We start from the raw sequence: 13,104 nt of genomic DNA on the forward strand, positions 1-13,104 counted from the left end.
AATTCAGCCTATGAAAGAGTAATGGTGAAGTCCTTGAAGTAAAATAATCTAATCATTATATAGGCCTACCATAAATGTGTTGATTTCATTATTCTATTAAATTGCAGTGACATTTTTATTGAACTTTTTTGTTGTGCCATTGGCATATTTTAAAAACAAAAAACATGTGTAAGCCCATAAGTATGTGCCTTTTTTTGTTCTAATTTCAATGAAAAATAAATCAATATATATTTCAGCATAGGCCTACAGTAAGAATAAAAAGTCATAAAACATGTAAATACTCTAGACAATTTAGACTATTGGAGTCTCCAATAATATAACCATCCCTTATCAGTCAAAACTATAGACAAATGTCTCTGATTATACATACAGTACAAACAACTATGAAAACTTGACTCACTTATTCCTCTGTCGTTGTTCTGAGCCAGAGTATGCGCTTCCCTGGAACATGTTATACCGTGACGGCGTTCCATAGATCAATGGAAAGGTGAGCAATAAGGGAAATAAGGCACTTTTTAGGACGAATCCGGTGTTTAGGCACTTCATTTTAATACAACGAAAAAAAGTAGACAAATATTAAACATGTAAGCATTGAGGTTAGACGTTTAGGTCCCTCTCCTAGCAGCAGCTCGAAAGGCTGATAATGCAAACTTTCTTCCAGGGTATAGCAGCCTGTGACGTGACGTTCGGGGTACAGCGAACCCCCTCCACCAGCGCTCCTCACTCCCAGAGAGTAAAATGCGCTCCCAGTAGAACAGCGATCCCGTTTCGTAGTTTCCTCACTCATCTGCTTTACTTTGTTCGGAGATCATGTGCCCTGCCTTTTTGAACAATACTTGAATGTGGTTGACTGCATGCATGCAACTCTAGTGACAAAGTCCCAAAGGAACGCTTTCATATCCAGCCCACTTGATAATGCAATACAGTGCTTTACACCAGGGTTTCCCAAACTCGGTTCTGGACCCCCCCCGCCTTGCAAACATGTGAAAGTGTCAGACTAGCATCACTTTATTGTAAGTGATACATCTTGTAGCAAACATGTTTTATTGATAGGCAGGTGTCATATGACCATCACCTTCAGATCGGCGGGGACACTGACTAAAGTACTACTCATACAAAACTTTGAACAAAACCTAAAGACACTTTTTAGAATATATGCCAAATGATTGAGTGTGCATTGAAATGAGATCCTAGTGTTATAGATACATTTGATTGAGTGTCATTTTAGAGGTACATTTAACGGAATAAAAAAAAGTTGGCGCACACCAAGAAAAAATTATTTTATGTGTAGGTGCTAACAGCGAAAAAACTATAAACTAAAGAAATAGTCGCACACTCCATATAAAGTATTATAAATTGATATATTCTCTCTCCAGCTTATCAGCGTACAGCCAATATGTTCCCACTGTTGTTACTTATGCATTATGGTTGAACCAAAAGATTACATGTAACAAAACAAAATGAAATAAGTAACAATTAAATATGTGAAATCATTTTTTAAATTCTATGTTGATGATAATATTAAATTATGTTTCCATATGATAAAAGCCTAATAAAAATAAATGTCCTCTCACTGTCAACTGCGTTTTTCCCCCAGCAAACTTAACATGTGTAAATATTTGTATGAACATAAGATTCAACAACCGAGACATAAACTGAACAAGTTCCACAGACATGTTACTAACAGAAATGTAATAATGTGTCCCTGAACAAAGGGGGGGGGGGGGGGGGGTCAACATACAAAAGGAACAGTCAGTATCTGGTGTGGCCACCCGCTGCATTAAGTACTGCAGTGCATCTCCTCATGGACTGCACCAGATTTGCTAGTTCTTGCTGTGAGATGTTACCCCACTCTCCCACCAAGGCACCTGCAAGTTCCCGGACATTTCTGGGGGGGAATGGCCCTAGCCCTCACCCTCCGATCCAACAGGTCCCAGACATGCTCAATGGGATTGAGATCCGGGCTCTCCGCTGGCCATGGCAGAACACTGACATTTCTGTCTTGCAGGAAATCACACACAGAACGAGCAGTATGGCTGGTGGAATTGTCATACTGGAGGGTCATGTCAGGATGAGCCTGCAGGAAGGGTACCACATGAGGGAGGAGGATGTCTTCCCTGTAACGCACAGCATTGAGATTGCAGGCAATGACAAGCTCAGTCCGATGATGCTGTGACACACCGTCCCAGACCATGACGGACCCTCCACATCAAGTCCTGTACTCTTGAGTTGGATCGATGTAACGCTCATTCCTTCAACAATAAAACGCAAATCAGACCATCATCCCTGGTGAGATTTATCCGCGACCTGTCAGTGAATAGCACTTTTTGCTAGTCCTGTCTGGTCCAGCGAAGGTCGGTTTGTGCCCATAGGCGACGTTGTTGCCAGTGATGTCTGGTGAAGACCTGCCTACCAACAAGCCCTCATTCCAGCCTCTCTCAGCCTATTGCGGACAGTCTGAGCACTGATGGAAGGATTGTGCGTTCCTGGTGTAACTCGGGCAGTCGTGGCCATCCTGTACCGCAGGTGTGATGTTCAGATGTACCGATCCTGTGCAGGTGTTGTTACACGTGGTCTGCCACTGCGAGGACGATCAGCTGTCCATCCTGTAGCACTGTCTTAATCGTCTCGCAGTACAGACATTACAATTTATTGCCCTGGCCACATCTGCAGTCCTCATGCCTCCTTGCAGCATGCCTAAGGCACATTCACGGAGATGACCCTGGGCATCTTTTTTTGTGTTTTTCAGTCAGTAGAAAGGCCTCTTTAGTGTCCTAAGTTTTCATAACTGTGACCTTACTTGCCGCCGTCTGTAAGCGGTTAGTGTCTTAACGACTGTTCCACAGGTGCATGTTCATTGAACAAGCATGGGAAACAGTGTTTAAACCCTTTACAATGAAGATCTGTGAAGTTATTTGGATTTTTACAAATTATCTTTGAAAGACAGGGTCCTGAAAAAGGGCCACTTTTTTAAATGCCATTAACTATTGTTTAAACAGTTTCACTCAATTCTAATTAACTTAATTATGACACACCCCTCACTATTAACATTGGTTGCACTAATTATACCGTCTACATAACCTGGTTCCTGCATTCATGACATTACCCTGAAGAAGGCAGTGATGCCGAAACATTGATTTACCCAATAAAGTACTGTGAGTTCATATATGGTGTGCAACTGTTTATGTGTATAGTTTGAGATCACTTTAGCATCAGTCAGCCAAATACGGATTCATTCAAAACATATCTTGTAGAATTTTCACAAACACACCTTATCCATAAGTGAAAACACATGTTTATAAACAATTTATAATTTTTTTTTTTTATAAAAATAAAATAATCTTTGTACATTGACCGAAACCTTCCTTCCCTCTCAAAACACAGTTCATTGTAAACTGGGCAAAAAGAAATAAAGTTAATCTAAATACCGGTTGCTTCATATTGCTGCCATCTACATTCAAATGTGTAAAAAAAACACCAACCTGCTGAACAAATTAATGAAAATGCATTAAGAGACTAACTCTTCAGACTCAGACATAATGTAGATGGCATGGTACAACACTCTGCTGTACATGTCAAATGGAATTGAAAACGGACATTTATGTTGCTCAAAAAAAGTGAAATCAATAGTCTTGTTTTATTAACTTCCGCCTCGTCCTCTTGGTTACCATACCGGACGATTCTCCGGCCTTGTCAAGACTCCGTTTCACCCCAATGGCGGAAGGCGTCCGAACTGGAGTACTGGCTGTACAAAAACACAACCGACAACATACCTTTTACATTTCAACAAATAGCAAAGTAAATCCCACAGATTAAAACAAAGTGACAGGAAAATGTAGGGGTCACCTAACAATGCTCTTTAGGGCCTTGGGTGTGAGAAATGTGCTTTAATATTTGAAAAAATATTTAAATTAGTGTCGAAATGTCCCCCTCATCATATACACGTACCAAGCTTTGTCTCAATGTCTTTGAGCTGCTTCTCCTGCTCATCCATCTCCTCTTCTTTCTGCACCATCTCAGGTGACTTCAGGTATTGCATGTGGCTGTCAAAGTCCTCCTTCACCTGTCTGCTCTTTTCCATGACCAACCGGTACTGCTGGAGCAGGTCTGCAAACAGGGGCAAAGGCATTTTTTTTAAATCCCTTTTTCGTGGTATCCAATTGGTAGTTAGTCTTGTCTCATGGCTGCAACTCCCGTACGGACTCGGGAAAGCCGAAGATCTAGAGCCATGCGTCCTCCGAAACACAACCCAACCAAGCCGCACTGCTTCTTGACACAATGCCCGCTTAACCCGGAAGCCAGCCACACCAATGTGTCGGAGGAAACACTGTACACCTGGCGACCGTGTCAGCGTGCACTGCGTCCGGCCTGCCACAGGAGTCGCTAGTGCGCGATGGGACAAGGACATCCCTGCCGGTCAAACCTTCTAACCCGGATGACGCTGGGCCAATTGTGCGCCGCCCCATGGGTCTCCTGGTCACGGCCCGCTGCGACAGAGCCTGGACTTGAACCTAGAATCTCTAGTGGCACAGCTAGCACTGCGATTCAGTGCCTTAGACCACTGTGCCACTCGGGAGGCCTATGTACATTTACACTATAAATAAATATATATATATATATATGAAGAAATGATACTATGCTACAAAATGCACGCACACACAAACAGAAGTAAAATCCAGTCACTGACCAATCTGTCCCATAAAGGTGTGGTAGTCCTTGGGGAGGGGTGCGCCGAACACCTGGCCACGCAGTCTCTCTATTGGAGGGGCTTTGTTCTGCAAGCCCCCAAACTTGCCGTTGCTGCGGATCCTCTCGCCCTGCCGGGTCAGGAGGGTGGGGCATGGCACCTTGCTCTGGACTACCTGGCCAAAACAAAAAACAAGACCCAATTCTCAAAACAGGAAAACACATCGAAAACACTGACTGGACTTTAGGACAGGTTTCTGTACCACCCATACAAAGACACTAGACCTGCTTCACAAATAGAGCACGATTCCCTATTTAGTACACTACTTTTCACCAGGGCCCAGGCCAAAAGTAGTGTACTAAATAGGGAATATGGTTGAAACGGAGAAGAACCTACCTAAATTTGTCCAACAAACTCATATTTTTGATATTCAGTTGCAAAACGTTTCGCAACCGTTTGCCGCGGTCTCCGTCTAAATGAATAAACCCCTGAATTTGTGCAATACAAACTAGTTTGTTGAAAACGTTTTCTGTCCAGAAACATTTAACTATAGTGTGCACTAATTAATACCCCTCAGATCTCCCAGGCAAAGGCTTTAAACTAGAACACTACTTGGCCAGGGTGTTACAGATGGCTTGGTTAAGGCAGCATGCCTGGCCTGACTCACCCCCTTCCTGTAGTGGTTAGCAGAGTCCAGGTCATCCGTCAAAATGGTGTCTCCAAGGAGGTTGCCGAACACTGCAGGGAAACAAGAGATTATTATTTAAAGGCTAGTTACATACGTATTCATCAAACTACTACCAGAGTATTACCTGAAACTGATCACTAAAGCTCCTACTTTTACTGTTCGTGAAACATGTTCCATTATTTGGCTAAAGACAGGGGGTGTATGATATCATACAACTGCTTCTATAGAGGGTAAATAAACTCAGGTTCTTAAAAGGTTTTTATCTGGAGGCAAAAAAAAAAACGCACACCTGTTTAGGCGAGGTGCTGGCTAGTGGAATAGAACACTTTAAAAAAAGAGTGGTCGAAACGTTAGGATATTCAATTATTGCATCTGAGCTCCTAGAGTGTGCGGCTCTCCTTTCCTTCTTTAAAAGGTTTTAACCATTTCAGTTGATGTCATGCCCCGACAAAAACCTCTTATAAGCGGAAGCCCGAGAGAAGCATAACATGTAAAGAAAGAACATAAAACTGTTCCAAGAGCCCTCATTATGAAATCAGTCCCAAATCTGGAAATACAGAAATCGAAGAGGAAAAATAACAAAAGTTTAAACATGCATGATGACAATCCTTTAAATTACACAAACAGCATCATGATGTATAATCATTTTTATAGTGAACGGCTGGGGTCCAATTTCAGCTCCAGTAGCAGAGCCCCCCCAGGGAGGGATGCCATAACTGGCCTGTGAGGTAAGAGCCTGGGGTTCCGTCTGGAACCGTTTAGCCCCCAAACGCAGGCGGGCAAGAGAGAGCGAAGGGCCAAGGGAGGAACTACCCTAACAACCACAAGCACACAGCTCAGAGTAGGAGTGCTGATCTAGGATCAGGCGCCTGCTCTCCATATCATCTTATTCATTATGATTGAAAAGGCTAAACTGATCCTAGATCACAAGTCTGAGACACTTGATAAACACAGAGACCAGGAAGGAAGACAGAAAAGCTTCTGGAACTGCACAGAAACCACTCATGCTTAGGCACAACTAGACAATAACATTAAGGAGGGGGGGGTTACATATTGGGGAATATTTGATCCAGAGAGAAATTCTGAAGAAGAAGACTGACTCACCTATCTGGCAGTTCTCTGCATTCTCTGGGAAAATGAGGAGGTCTCGGGCAAACACAGGGTTCCCAATGGGTCGAAAGCTGTTCTGACCGTTCCTTATGTGGGGCAAGGGTCTGGAAAAGAAACAAGTACAGCTCACTAAAGCATGAACACCTTTGAGCTCTGTTTCATTGTTCTCAAAGAACCTCACATGAAACAGGTCCCAGACTAAAAACTGTAGGAGGCCAACTACTAGAAAGGAAGGAACAATTGCATGCTGTTTAGAGAGTAAAGGTGTGCGTGCGTATGTTCACCTGCTGCTGTTGTTCCTCCAGAACACCGTGTCCAGGGGCATGACCTGCTGCTTCCCCTGGGTGTCGTCATAGATCTTCCGTGCCGCCACCGTTGTCATGGTGACCACACAGTCAATGTCCCCCAAGAGGTGCCAGGAGATGACCGTGGCCACGTCGTCGTTCTCCACCAGCGCCAGGTGGCCAATCTGCATCAGAGACAGTGGGTGAGATTCTGAGGAACACACCACATACCGTCCTTCACCAATTAACCACTTCGGCCTGAAGCATAAGAAAGCTGCAGAGACAGGGTCCGGCGCCCAAATGGCACGATAGGGAATAGGGTGCCATTTGGGAGCCAGACAGCGTAAAATGTGTTTTGTCGGCTTTACTTTTCCCAGGACGTCATGGTTGCCCCTGAAGGGATCGGGCATGGCGCAGACTCTCCGCGTCTGGAGTTTCATCTTCTCCGTGTCAGCCGTCTTCTGCCTGATGACTTCGTTGATCGCTGGGATCTGTAGAAACAGCGAATGGAGCCGTCAAACGTTTCAACTTCAGAGTGCACGCATCATGCATAGCACAATGACAGTCTTGTGGAGGGGGGGGTCGAGTATCTGTGGTATTTGTAAGTGGGAGAACGTGGGTATAATCCAATACTCACGGACGACAGTTGTGCTACAGCCATGCCATTCTTCCCGAGCTCGGATTTCAAGTGACTCTCCTTGTTGGTGGCGTTGCGCACCTGATCTGAAGCAAGACAAATGTTTAAAAAATTGACAGTTTGGCTACCAAACTGGCAGTTTCCATCCCTTCCTGCAGCTCAGTTGACATAATTAAGCAATAAGGCAGTGCTATATCATGAATCGTCACAGGTAAATGTCGTCGTTTGGCCCCCGACAGTTAGAAACATATTCAAATAAAAATGAATTCCATAATTTCATTAAAACATTATTTTGAAAAGTCAATTCATACAATTTCATTCTTCCACCAGAAAATATAATCCGGACAAAAATCTGGTTGTTAGTTCTTTTGGTCAGACGCGCCCCAGACCTTCATTATTTTTGGATAGTTGCTATGCAAAAGGTCTGGTCGTCTGCTCTAAAACAAAATGGTTGCTACGCAGGTTGGACAACGTTCTTGTCACTTGCTAGCTAGCCAGCCAGCCAACTTCAGCTATCTTAGTCACGTCAAACATTGAACCTGGACTGATAGTTCACTAGCTGCATTTTCATTTTTTCCCTACTGGCATTTACTTGGATATGTCCATGATTATAAAACTGGCTATAGCGTCGGGCTGAACGGCATTTACCTGTGACTGTATTCACGATACAGCACTGCCTCGTGTGCCTTTTTATTTTATTTGCATACAGCGCGGCTTAGAACTGCTCGTTCAATCAGGATCCAAACAACCAGTTTTGTAACACATTTGAAATGCAACACCTACTACTGAGCTCAGTGATGAGTTGCCTGTTGGTGTCAAACAGACTCCTGTAGATGTCAACGGTCTGTTTGAGCTGGTCTTTCTTCTTGGTCAGTTCAGACATCTGCTTCCTGTTCTCCACATCTAGTAATAGACAGGAAGACAGTCAGGATCACCTGACACACTGCTCCAGGAGCCAAGAGACTGGCCTTTAAAGGGACATTACACTTTCAAATCTAAACTTCCCTTACATTTTCCAATCTCAAAAGTAGTCTAATGTTAGGATGAATCCACATTCCTAGGCATAAGTTGTGTCGAGTCAGCTGTATGTCTCCATCCAACACGAATGGAAAAGACAAGCATCAAATACACTGCTCAAAAAAATAAAGGGAACACTTAAACAACACAATGTAACTCCAAGTCAATCACACTTCTGTGAAATCAAACTGTCCACTTAGGAAGCAACACTGATTGACAATAAATTTCACATGCTGTTGTGCAAATGGAATAGACAAAAGGTGGAAAGTATAGGCAATTAGCAAGACACCCCCCAAAAAGGAGTGATTCTGCAGGTGGTGACCACAGACCACTTCTCAGTTCCTATGCTTCCTGGCTGATGTTTTGGTCACTTTTGAATGCTGGCGGTGCTCTCACTCTAGTGGTAGCATGAGACGGAGTCTACAACCCACACAAGTGGCTCAGGTAGTGCAGTTCATCCAGGATGGCACATCAATGCGAGCTGTGGCAAAAAGGTTTGCTGTGTCTGTCAGCGTAGTGTCCAGAGCATGGAGGCGCTACCAGGAGACAGGCCAGTACATCAGGAGACGTGGAGGAGGCCGTAGGAGGGCAACAACCCAGCAGCAGGACCGCTACCTCCGCCTTTGTGCAAGGAGGTGCACTGCCAGAGCCCTGCAAAATGACCTCCAGCAGGCCACAAATGTGCATGTGTCAGCATATGGTCTCACAAGGGGTCTGAGGATCTCATCTCGGTACCTAATGGCAGTCAGGCTACCTCTGGCGAGCACATGGAGGGCTGTGCGGCCCCACAAAGAAATGCCACCCCACACCATGACTGACCCATCGCCAAACCGGTCATGCTGGAGGATGTTGCAGGCAGCAGAACGTTCTCCACGGCGTCTCCAGACTCTGTCACGTCTGTCACATGTGCTCATGTGCTCAGTGTGAACCTGCTTTCATCTGTGAAGAGCACAGGGCGCCAGTGGCGAATTTGCCAATCTTGGTGTTCTCTGGCAAATGCCAAACGTCCTGCACGGAGTGGGGCTGTAAGCACAACCCCCACCTGTGGACGTCGGGCCCTCATACCACCCTCATGGAGTCTGTTTCTGACCGTTTGAGCAGACACATGCACATTTGTGGCCTGCTGGAGGTCATTTTGCAGGGCTCTGGCAGTGCACCTCCTTGCACAAAGGCGGAGGTAGCGGTCCTGCTGCTGGGTTGTTGCCCTCCTACGGCCTCCTCCACGTCTCCTGATGTACTGGCCTGTCTCCTGGTAGCGCCTCCATGCTCTGGACACTACGCTGACAGACACAGCAAACCTTTTTGCCACAGCTCGCATTGATGTGCCATCCTGGATGAACTGCACTACCTGAGCCACTTGTGTGGGTTGTAGACTCCGTCTCATGCTACCACTAGAGTGAGAGCACCGCCAGCATTCAAAAGTGACCAAAACATCAGCCAGGAAGCATAGGAACTGAGAAGTGGTCTGTGGTCACCACCTGCAGAATCACTCCTTTTTGGGGGGTGTCTTGCTAATTGCCTATAATTTCCACCTTTTGTCTATTCCATTTGCACAACAGCATGTGAAATTTATTGTCAATCAGTGTTGCTTCCTAAGTGGACGGTTTGATTTCACAGAAGTGTGATTGACTTGGAGTTACATTGTGTTGTTTAAGTGTTCCCTTTATTTTTTTGAGCAGTGTACATTCAGGAATTGAGACAGTGCTCATCTTTTCCATTAATTTGTGATTGAGACACGTAGCTGGTTTGCCAAAACAGATGGCCTAGAATGTGGACATTTCTTAACAATCTACTTTTGAGGTCGGAATTATTATTACGAGTGTAATGTCCCTTTAAGATGGCTGGACACTCATGATCACAGTGTGTCAACCACTTTTAGATGGGAGGCAAAAAATTATGCTATTAAAATGACAAACTGATATTGACGTGATGTCACAATTTAAAAATGAAAACGTATGACCTAACCGTTGTAGAAGCGGAAGGGAAGCTCAAATGCTGCCAGGGGATTTTTGGGGCCAAACCCTGGGACGGAAGGTCTGAAGAGCAAGACATACTCATTCCCATCCTGACCAGGACTGTTCTCCATGATGGACAGATTCTAGAAGAGGGAGAGAGAGCGAGAGAGGTTAAAATAGTGCGTTTTCAAAAAAACATAAATAAAATCTCTATATGCAATGCAAACTTATGGTTAGCACACAAAGATGTTCTACAAATGCACCACCACTCACAGTGATTTGGGCCTCTCCATTAGCCAGGCTAAACTGCAGGCTCTTGGCTTTGCCCTCAAAAAGAGGCAGGTTTTTGTCACTGGAGCCTTTGGAGCTCTTAATGGTCACCACCACCTTCCCACTCAGCTCCAGCCCCGCTGAGTTATTATACATATCCTGGAGGGAAGCAACACAAACCATCAGCCACAGAAATATCATCACTAGAATGGGAATCCCTAGTTTAGTTTATTAATTCGACCATAAAAAAAAAAGCACACAAAGCTTAAAAGCCATACATGCACATTAATAAAATCATCGAGGATAACTATTCAAGTCAACAATGTCAAATTGCCATGGTCAGAGGTTCTATTTCCTTTCTAGTGACTCTATTTACAGTGCCTTCGGGAAAGTATCAGACCCCTTGACTTTATCCACATTTTATGTTACAGCTTTATTCTAAAATTGATTAAATATATACATATCACATTTCCACAAGCATTCATACCCTTTACTCAGTATTTTGTTGAAGGACCTTTGGCAGCGATTACAGCCTTGAGTGTTCTTGGGTATGACGCTACAAGCTTGACACATCTGTATTTGGGGCATTTCACCCATTCTTCTCTGCAGACCCTCTCAAGCTCGGTCAGATTGGATGCAGAGCGTTGCTGCACAGCTATTTTCAGGTCTCTCCAGAGATGTTTGATCGGGTTCAAGTCCAGACTCTGGCTGGGCCACTCAAGGATATTCAGAGACTTGTCCTGAAGCCCCTCCTGCGTTGCGTTGTCTTGTCTTGGCTGTGCTTAGGGTCGTTGTCCTGTTGGAAGGTGAACCTTCACCCCAGTCTGAGGTCCTGAGAGCTCTGGAGCAGGTATTCATCAAGGATATCAATGTACTTTGCTCCGTTTCTTTGCCTCAATCCTAACTAGTGTTCCAGTCCCTGCCACTGAAAAACATCCCCACAGCATGATGCTGCCACCACCATGCTTCACTGTAGGAATGGTGCCAGGTTTCCTACAGACATTACGCTTGGCATTCAGGCCAAAGAGTTCAATCTTGGTTTCATCAGACCAGAAAATCTTGTTTCTCATGGTCTGAGAGTCTTTAGGGGCCTTTTGCCAAACTCCAAGCGGGCCGTCATGTGCCTTTTACTGAGGAGTGGCTTCAGTCTGGCCACTACCATAAAGGCCTGATTGCAGCACTCCACCACTCTACCAGAGATGGTTGTCCTTCTGGAAGGTTCTCCCATCTCCACAGAGGAACTCTGTCAGAGTTATCATTGGGTTCTTGGTCACCGCCCTGACCAAGATCCTTTCCCCCAATTGTTCAGTTTGGCTGGGCGGCCAGCTCTAGGAAGAGTCTTGGGGGTTCCAAACTTCATCCAGTTAAGAATGGAAGCCACTGTGTTCTTGGGGACCTTCAATGCTGCAGAAATGTTGGGTACCTTTCCCCAGATCTGTGCCTTGACACAATCCTGTCTTGGAGCTCTAGGGACAATTCCTTCGACCTCATGGCTTGGTTTTTGCTCTGACATGCACTGTCAACTGTGGGACGCTCTATAGACAGGTGTGTTCCTTTCCAAATCATGTCCAATCAATTGAATTTACCACAGGTGGACTCCAACCAAGCTGTAGAAACATCTCAAGGATGATCAATGGAAACATGATGCACCTGAGCTCAACTGAGTGTCATAGCAAAGGGTCTGAATATTTATGTAAATAAGGTATTTCAGTTCTTTATTTTTAATACATTTGTAAAACAAATTGTCATTATGGGCTATTGTGTGTAGATTGCTGAGGATAAATAAATACATAAAATAAAAACATTTTAGAACAAGGCTGTGACGTACCAAAATGTGGAAAAAGTCGAGGGGTCTGAATACTTTCCGAAGGCACTGTATATGGTCTCAGTTAGGCTTGGTCACCAAAAATGATAGAACATATTTGAACCATTTATAGACTGCAACCATGCTTTGTTTTGCTCTATTGCTTAGTCAAGTTGGCTTTTTTCCCTTCACTAATCCTATGTTTAGTGATTCATGACTGTCGCTGGCCAGAGGATCTAATCATCTCACCATTAATTTCAGAGACATGTCCTCCACCAGAGTCCGACTGTCAAGGACGTTGTTGTTAACCACCACTGGGGTTGGTGGCTGCAGGTCTGGGGCCAATTTGACAGGATCGTTGGGTACAACATTTATGACATACTAGGCGAGGGCAGGAAAGAGAGAGACGTGATTATCATAGTTCTACAAGTAGCCCAAAATAATGACCCACGGGGCCTTCGGACATACAGACCTATGGACATACAGCCATTGGACATGAAAGACATTTCTTCTACATAAGATTAACAAGAGACCAATTTGGAGAGCGGAGACCATATCCACGTGTACATGTTTCACTCAAAACCAGTTGGGGGTGTCTGGAAATAGGTTGTCTGTGAGGAGTGGGTTTATGGCTCTAAGCCATCTGGTTGAA

The 13,104-nt window shown here is 44.6% G+C and overlaps 1 protein-coding gene across 1 annotated transcript in view; it reads right to left on the reverse strand.

Moving 5' to 3' along the window:
* Window positions 1–3,168: 3,168 nt before the first annotated feature.
* The window catches only part of smchd1 (structural maintenance of chromosomes flexible hinge domain containing 1), a 40,357-nt gene continuing 30,421 nt past the window's right edge, over window positions 3,169–13,104 (reverse strand). Inside the window, exons 36-47 of the mRNA XM_038997854.1 lie at window positions 12,702–12,833; window positions 10,652–10,807; window positions 10,389–10,521; window positions 8,190–8,309; window positions 7,407–7,492; window positions 7,138–7,260; window positions 6,770–6,954; window positions 6,480–6,589; window positions 5,355–5,425; window positions 4,688–4,862; window positions 3,949–4,107; window positions 3,169–3,745 (exon numbers count right to left, since the gene is read on the reverse strand). Of these exons, the coding sequence (XP_038853782.1) occupies window positions 3,624–3,745; window positions 3,949–4,107; window positions 4,688–4,862; window positions 5,355–5,425; window positions 6,480–6,589; window positions 6,770–6,954; window positions 7,138–7,260; window positions 7,407–7,492; window positions 8,190–8,309; window positions 10,389–10,521; window positions 10,652–10,807; window positions 12,702–12,833 (1,572 nt within the window). The 3' untranslated portion in view covers window positions 3,169–3,623. The remainder of the gene's footprint in view (window positions 3,746–3,948; window positions 4,108–4,687; window positions 4,863–5,354; window positions 5,426–6,479; window positions 6,590–6,769; window positions 6,955–7,137; window positions 7,261–7,406; window positions 7,493–8,189; window positions 8,310–10,388; window positions 10,522–10,651; window positions 10,808–12,701; window positions 12,834–13,104) is intronic.

The sequence above is a fragment of the Salvelinus namaycush genome, chromosome 7 (genome assembly GCF_016432855.1).
Source record: "Salvelinus namaycush isolate Seneca chromosome 7, SaNama_1.0, whole genome shotgun sequence".
Lineage (NCBI taxonomy): Eukaryota > Metazoa > Chordata > Actinopteri > Salmoniformes > Salmonidae > Salvelinus > Salvelinus namaycush.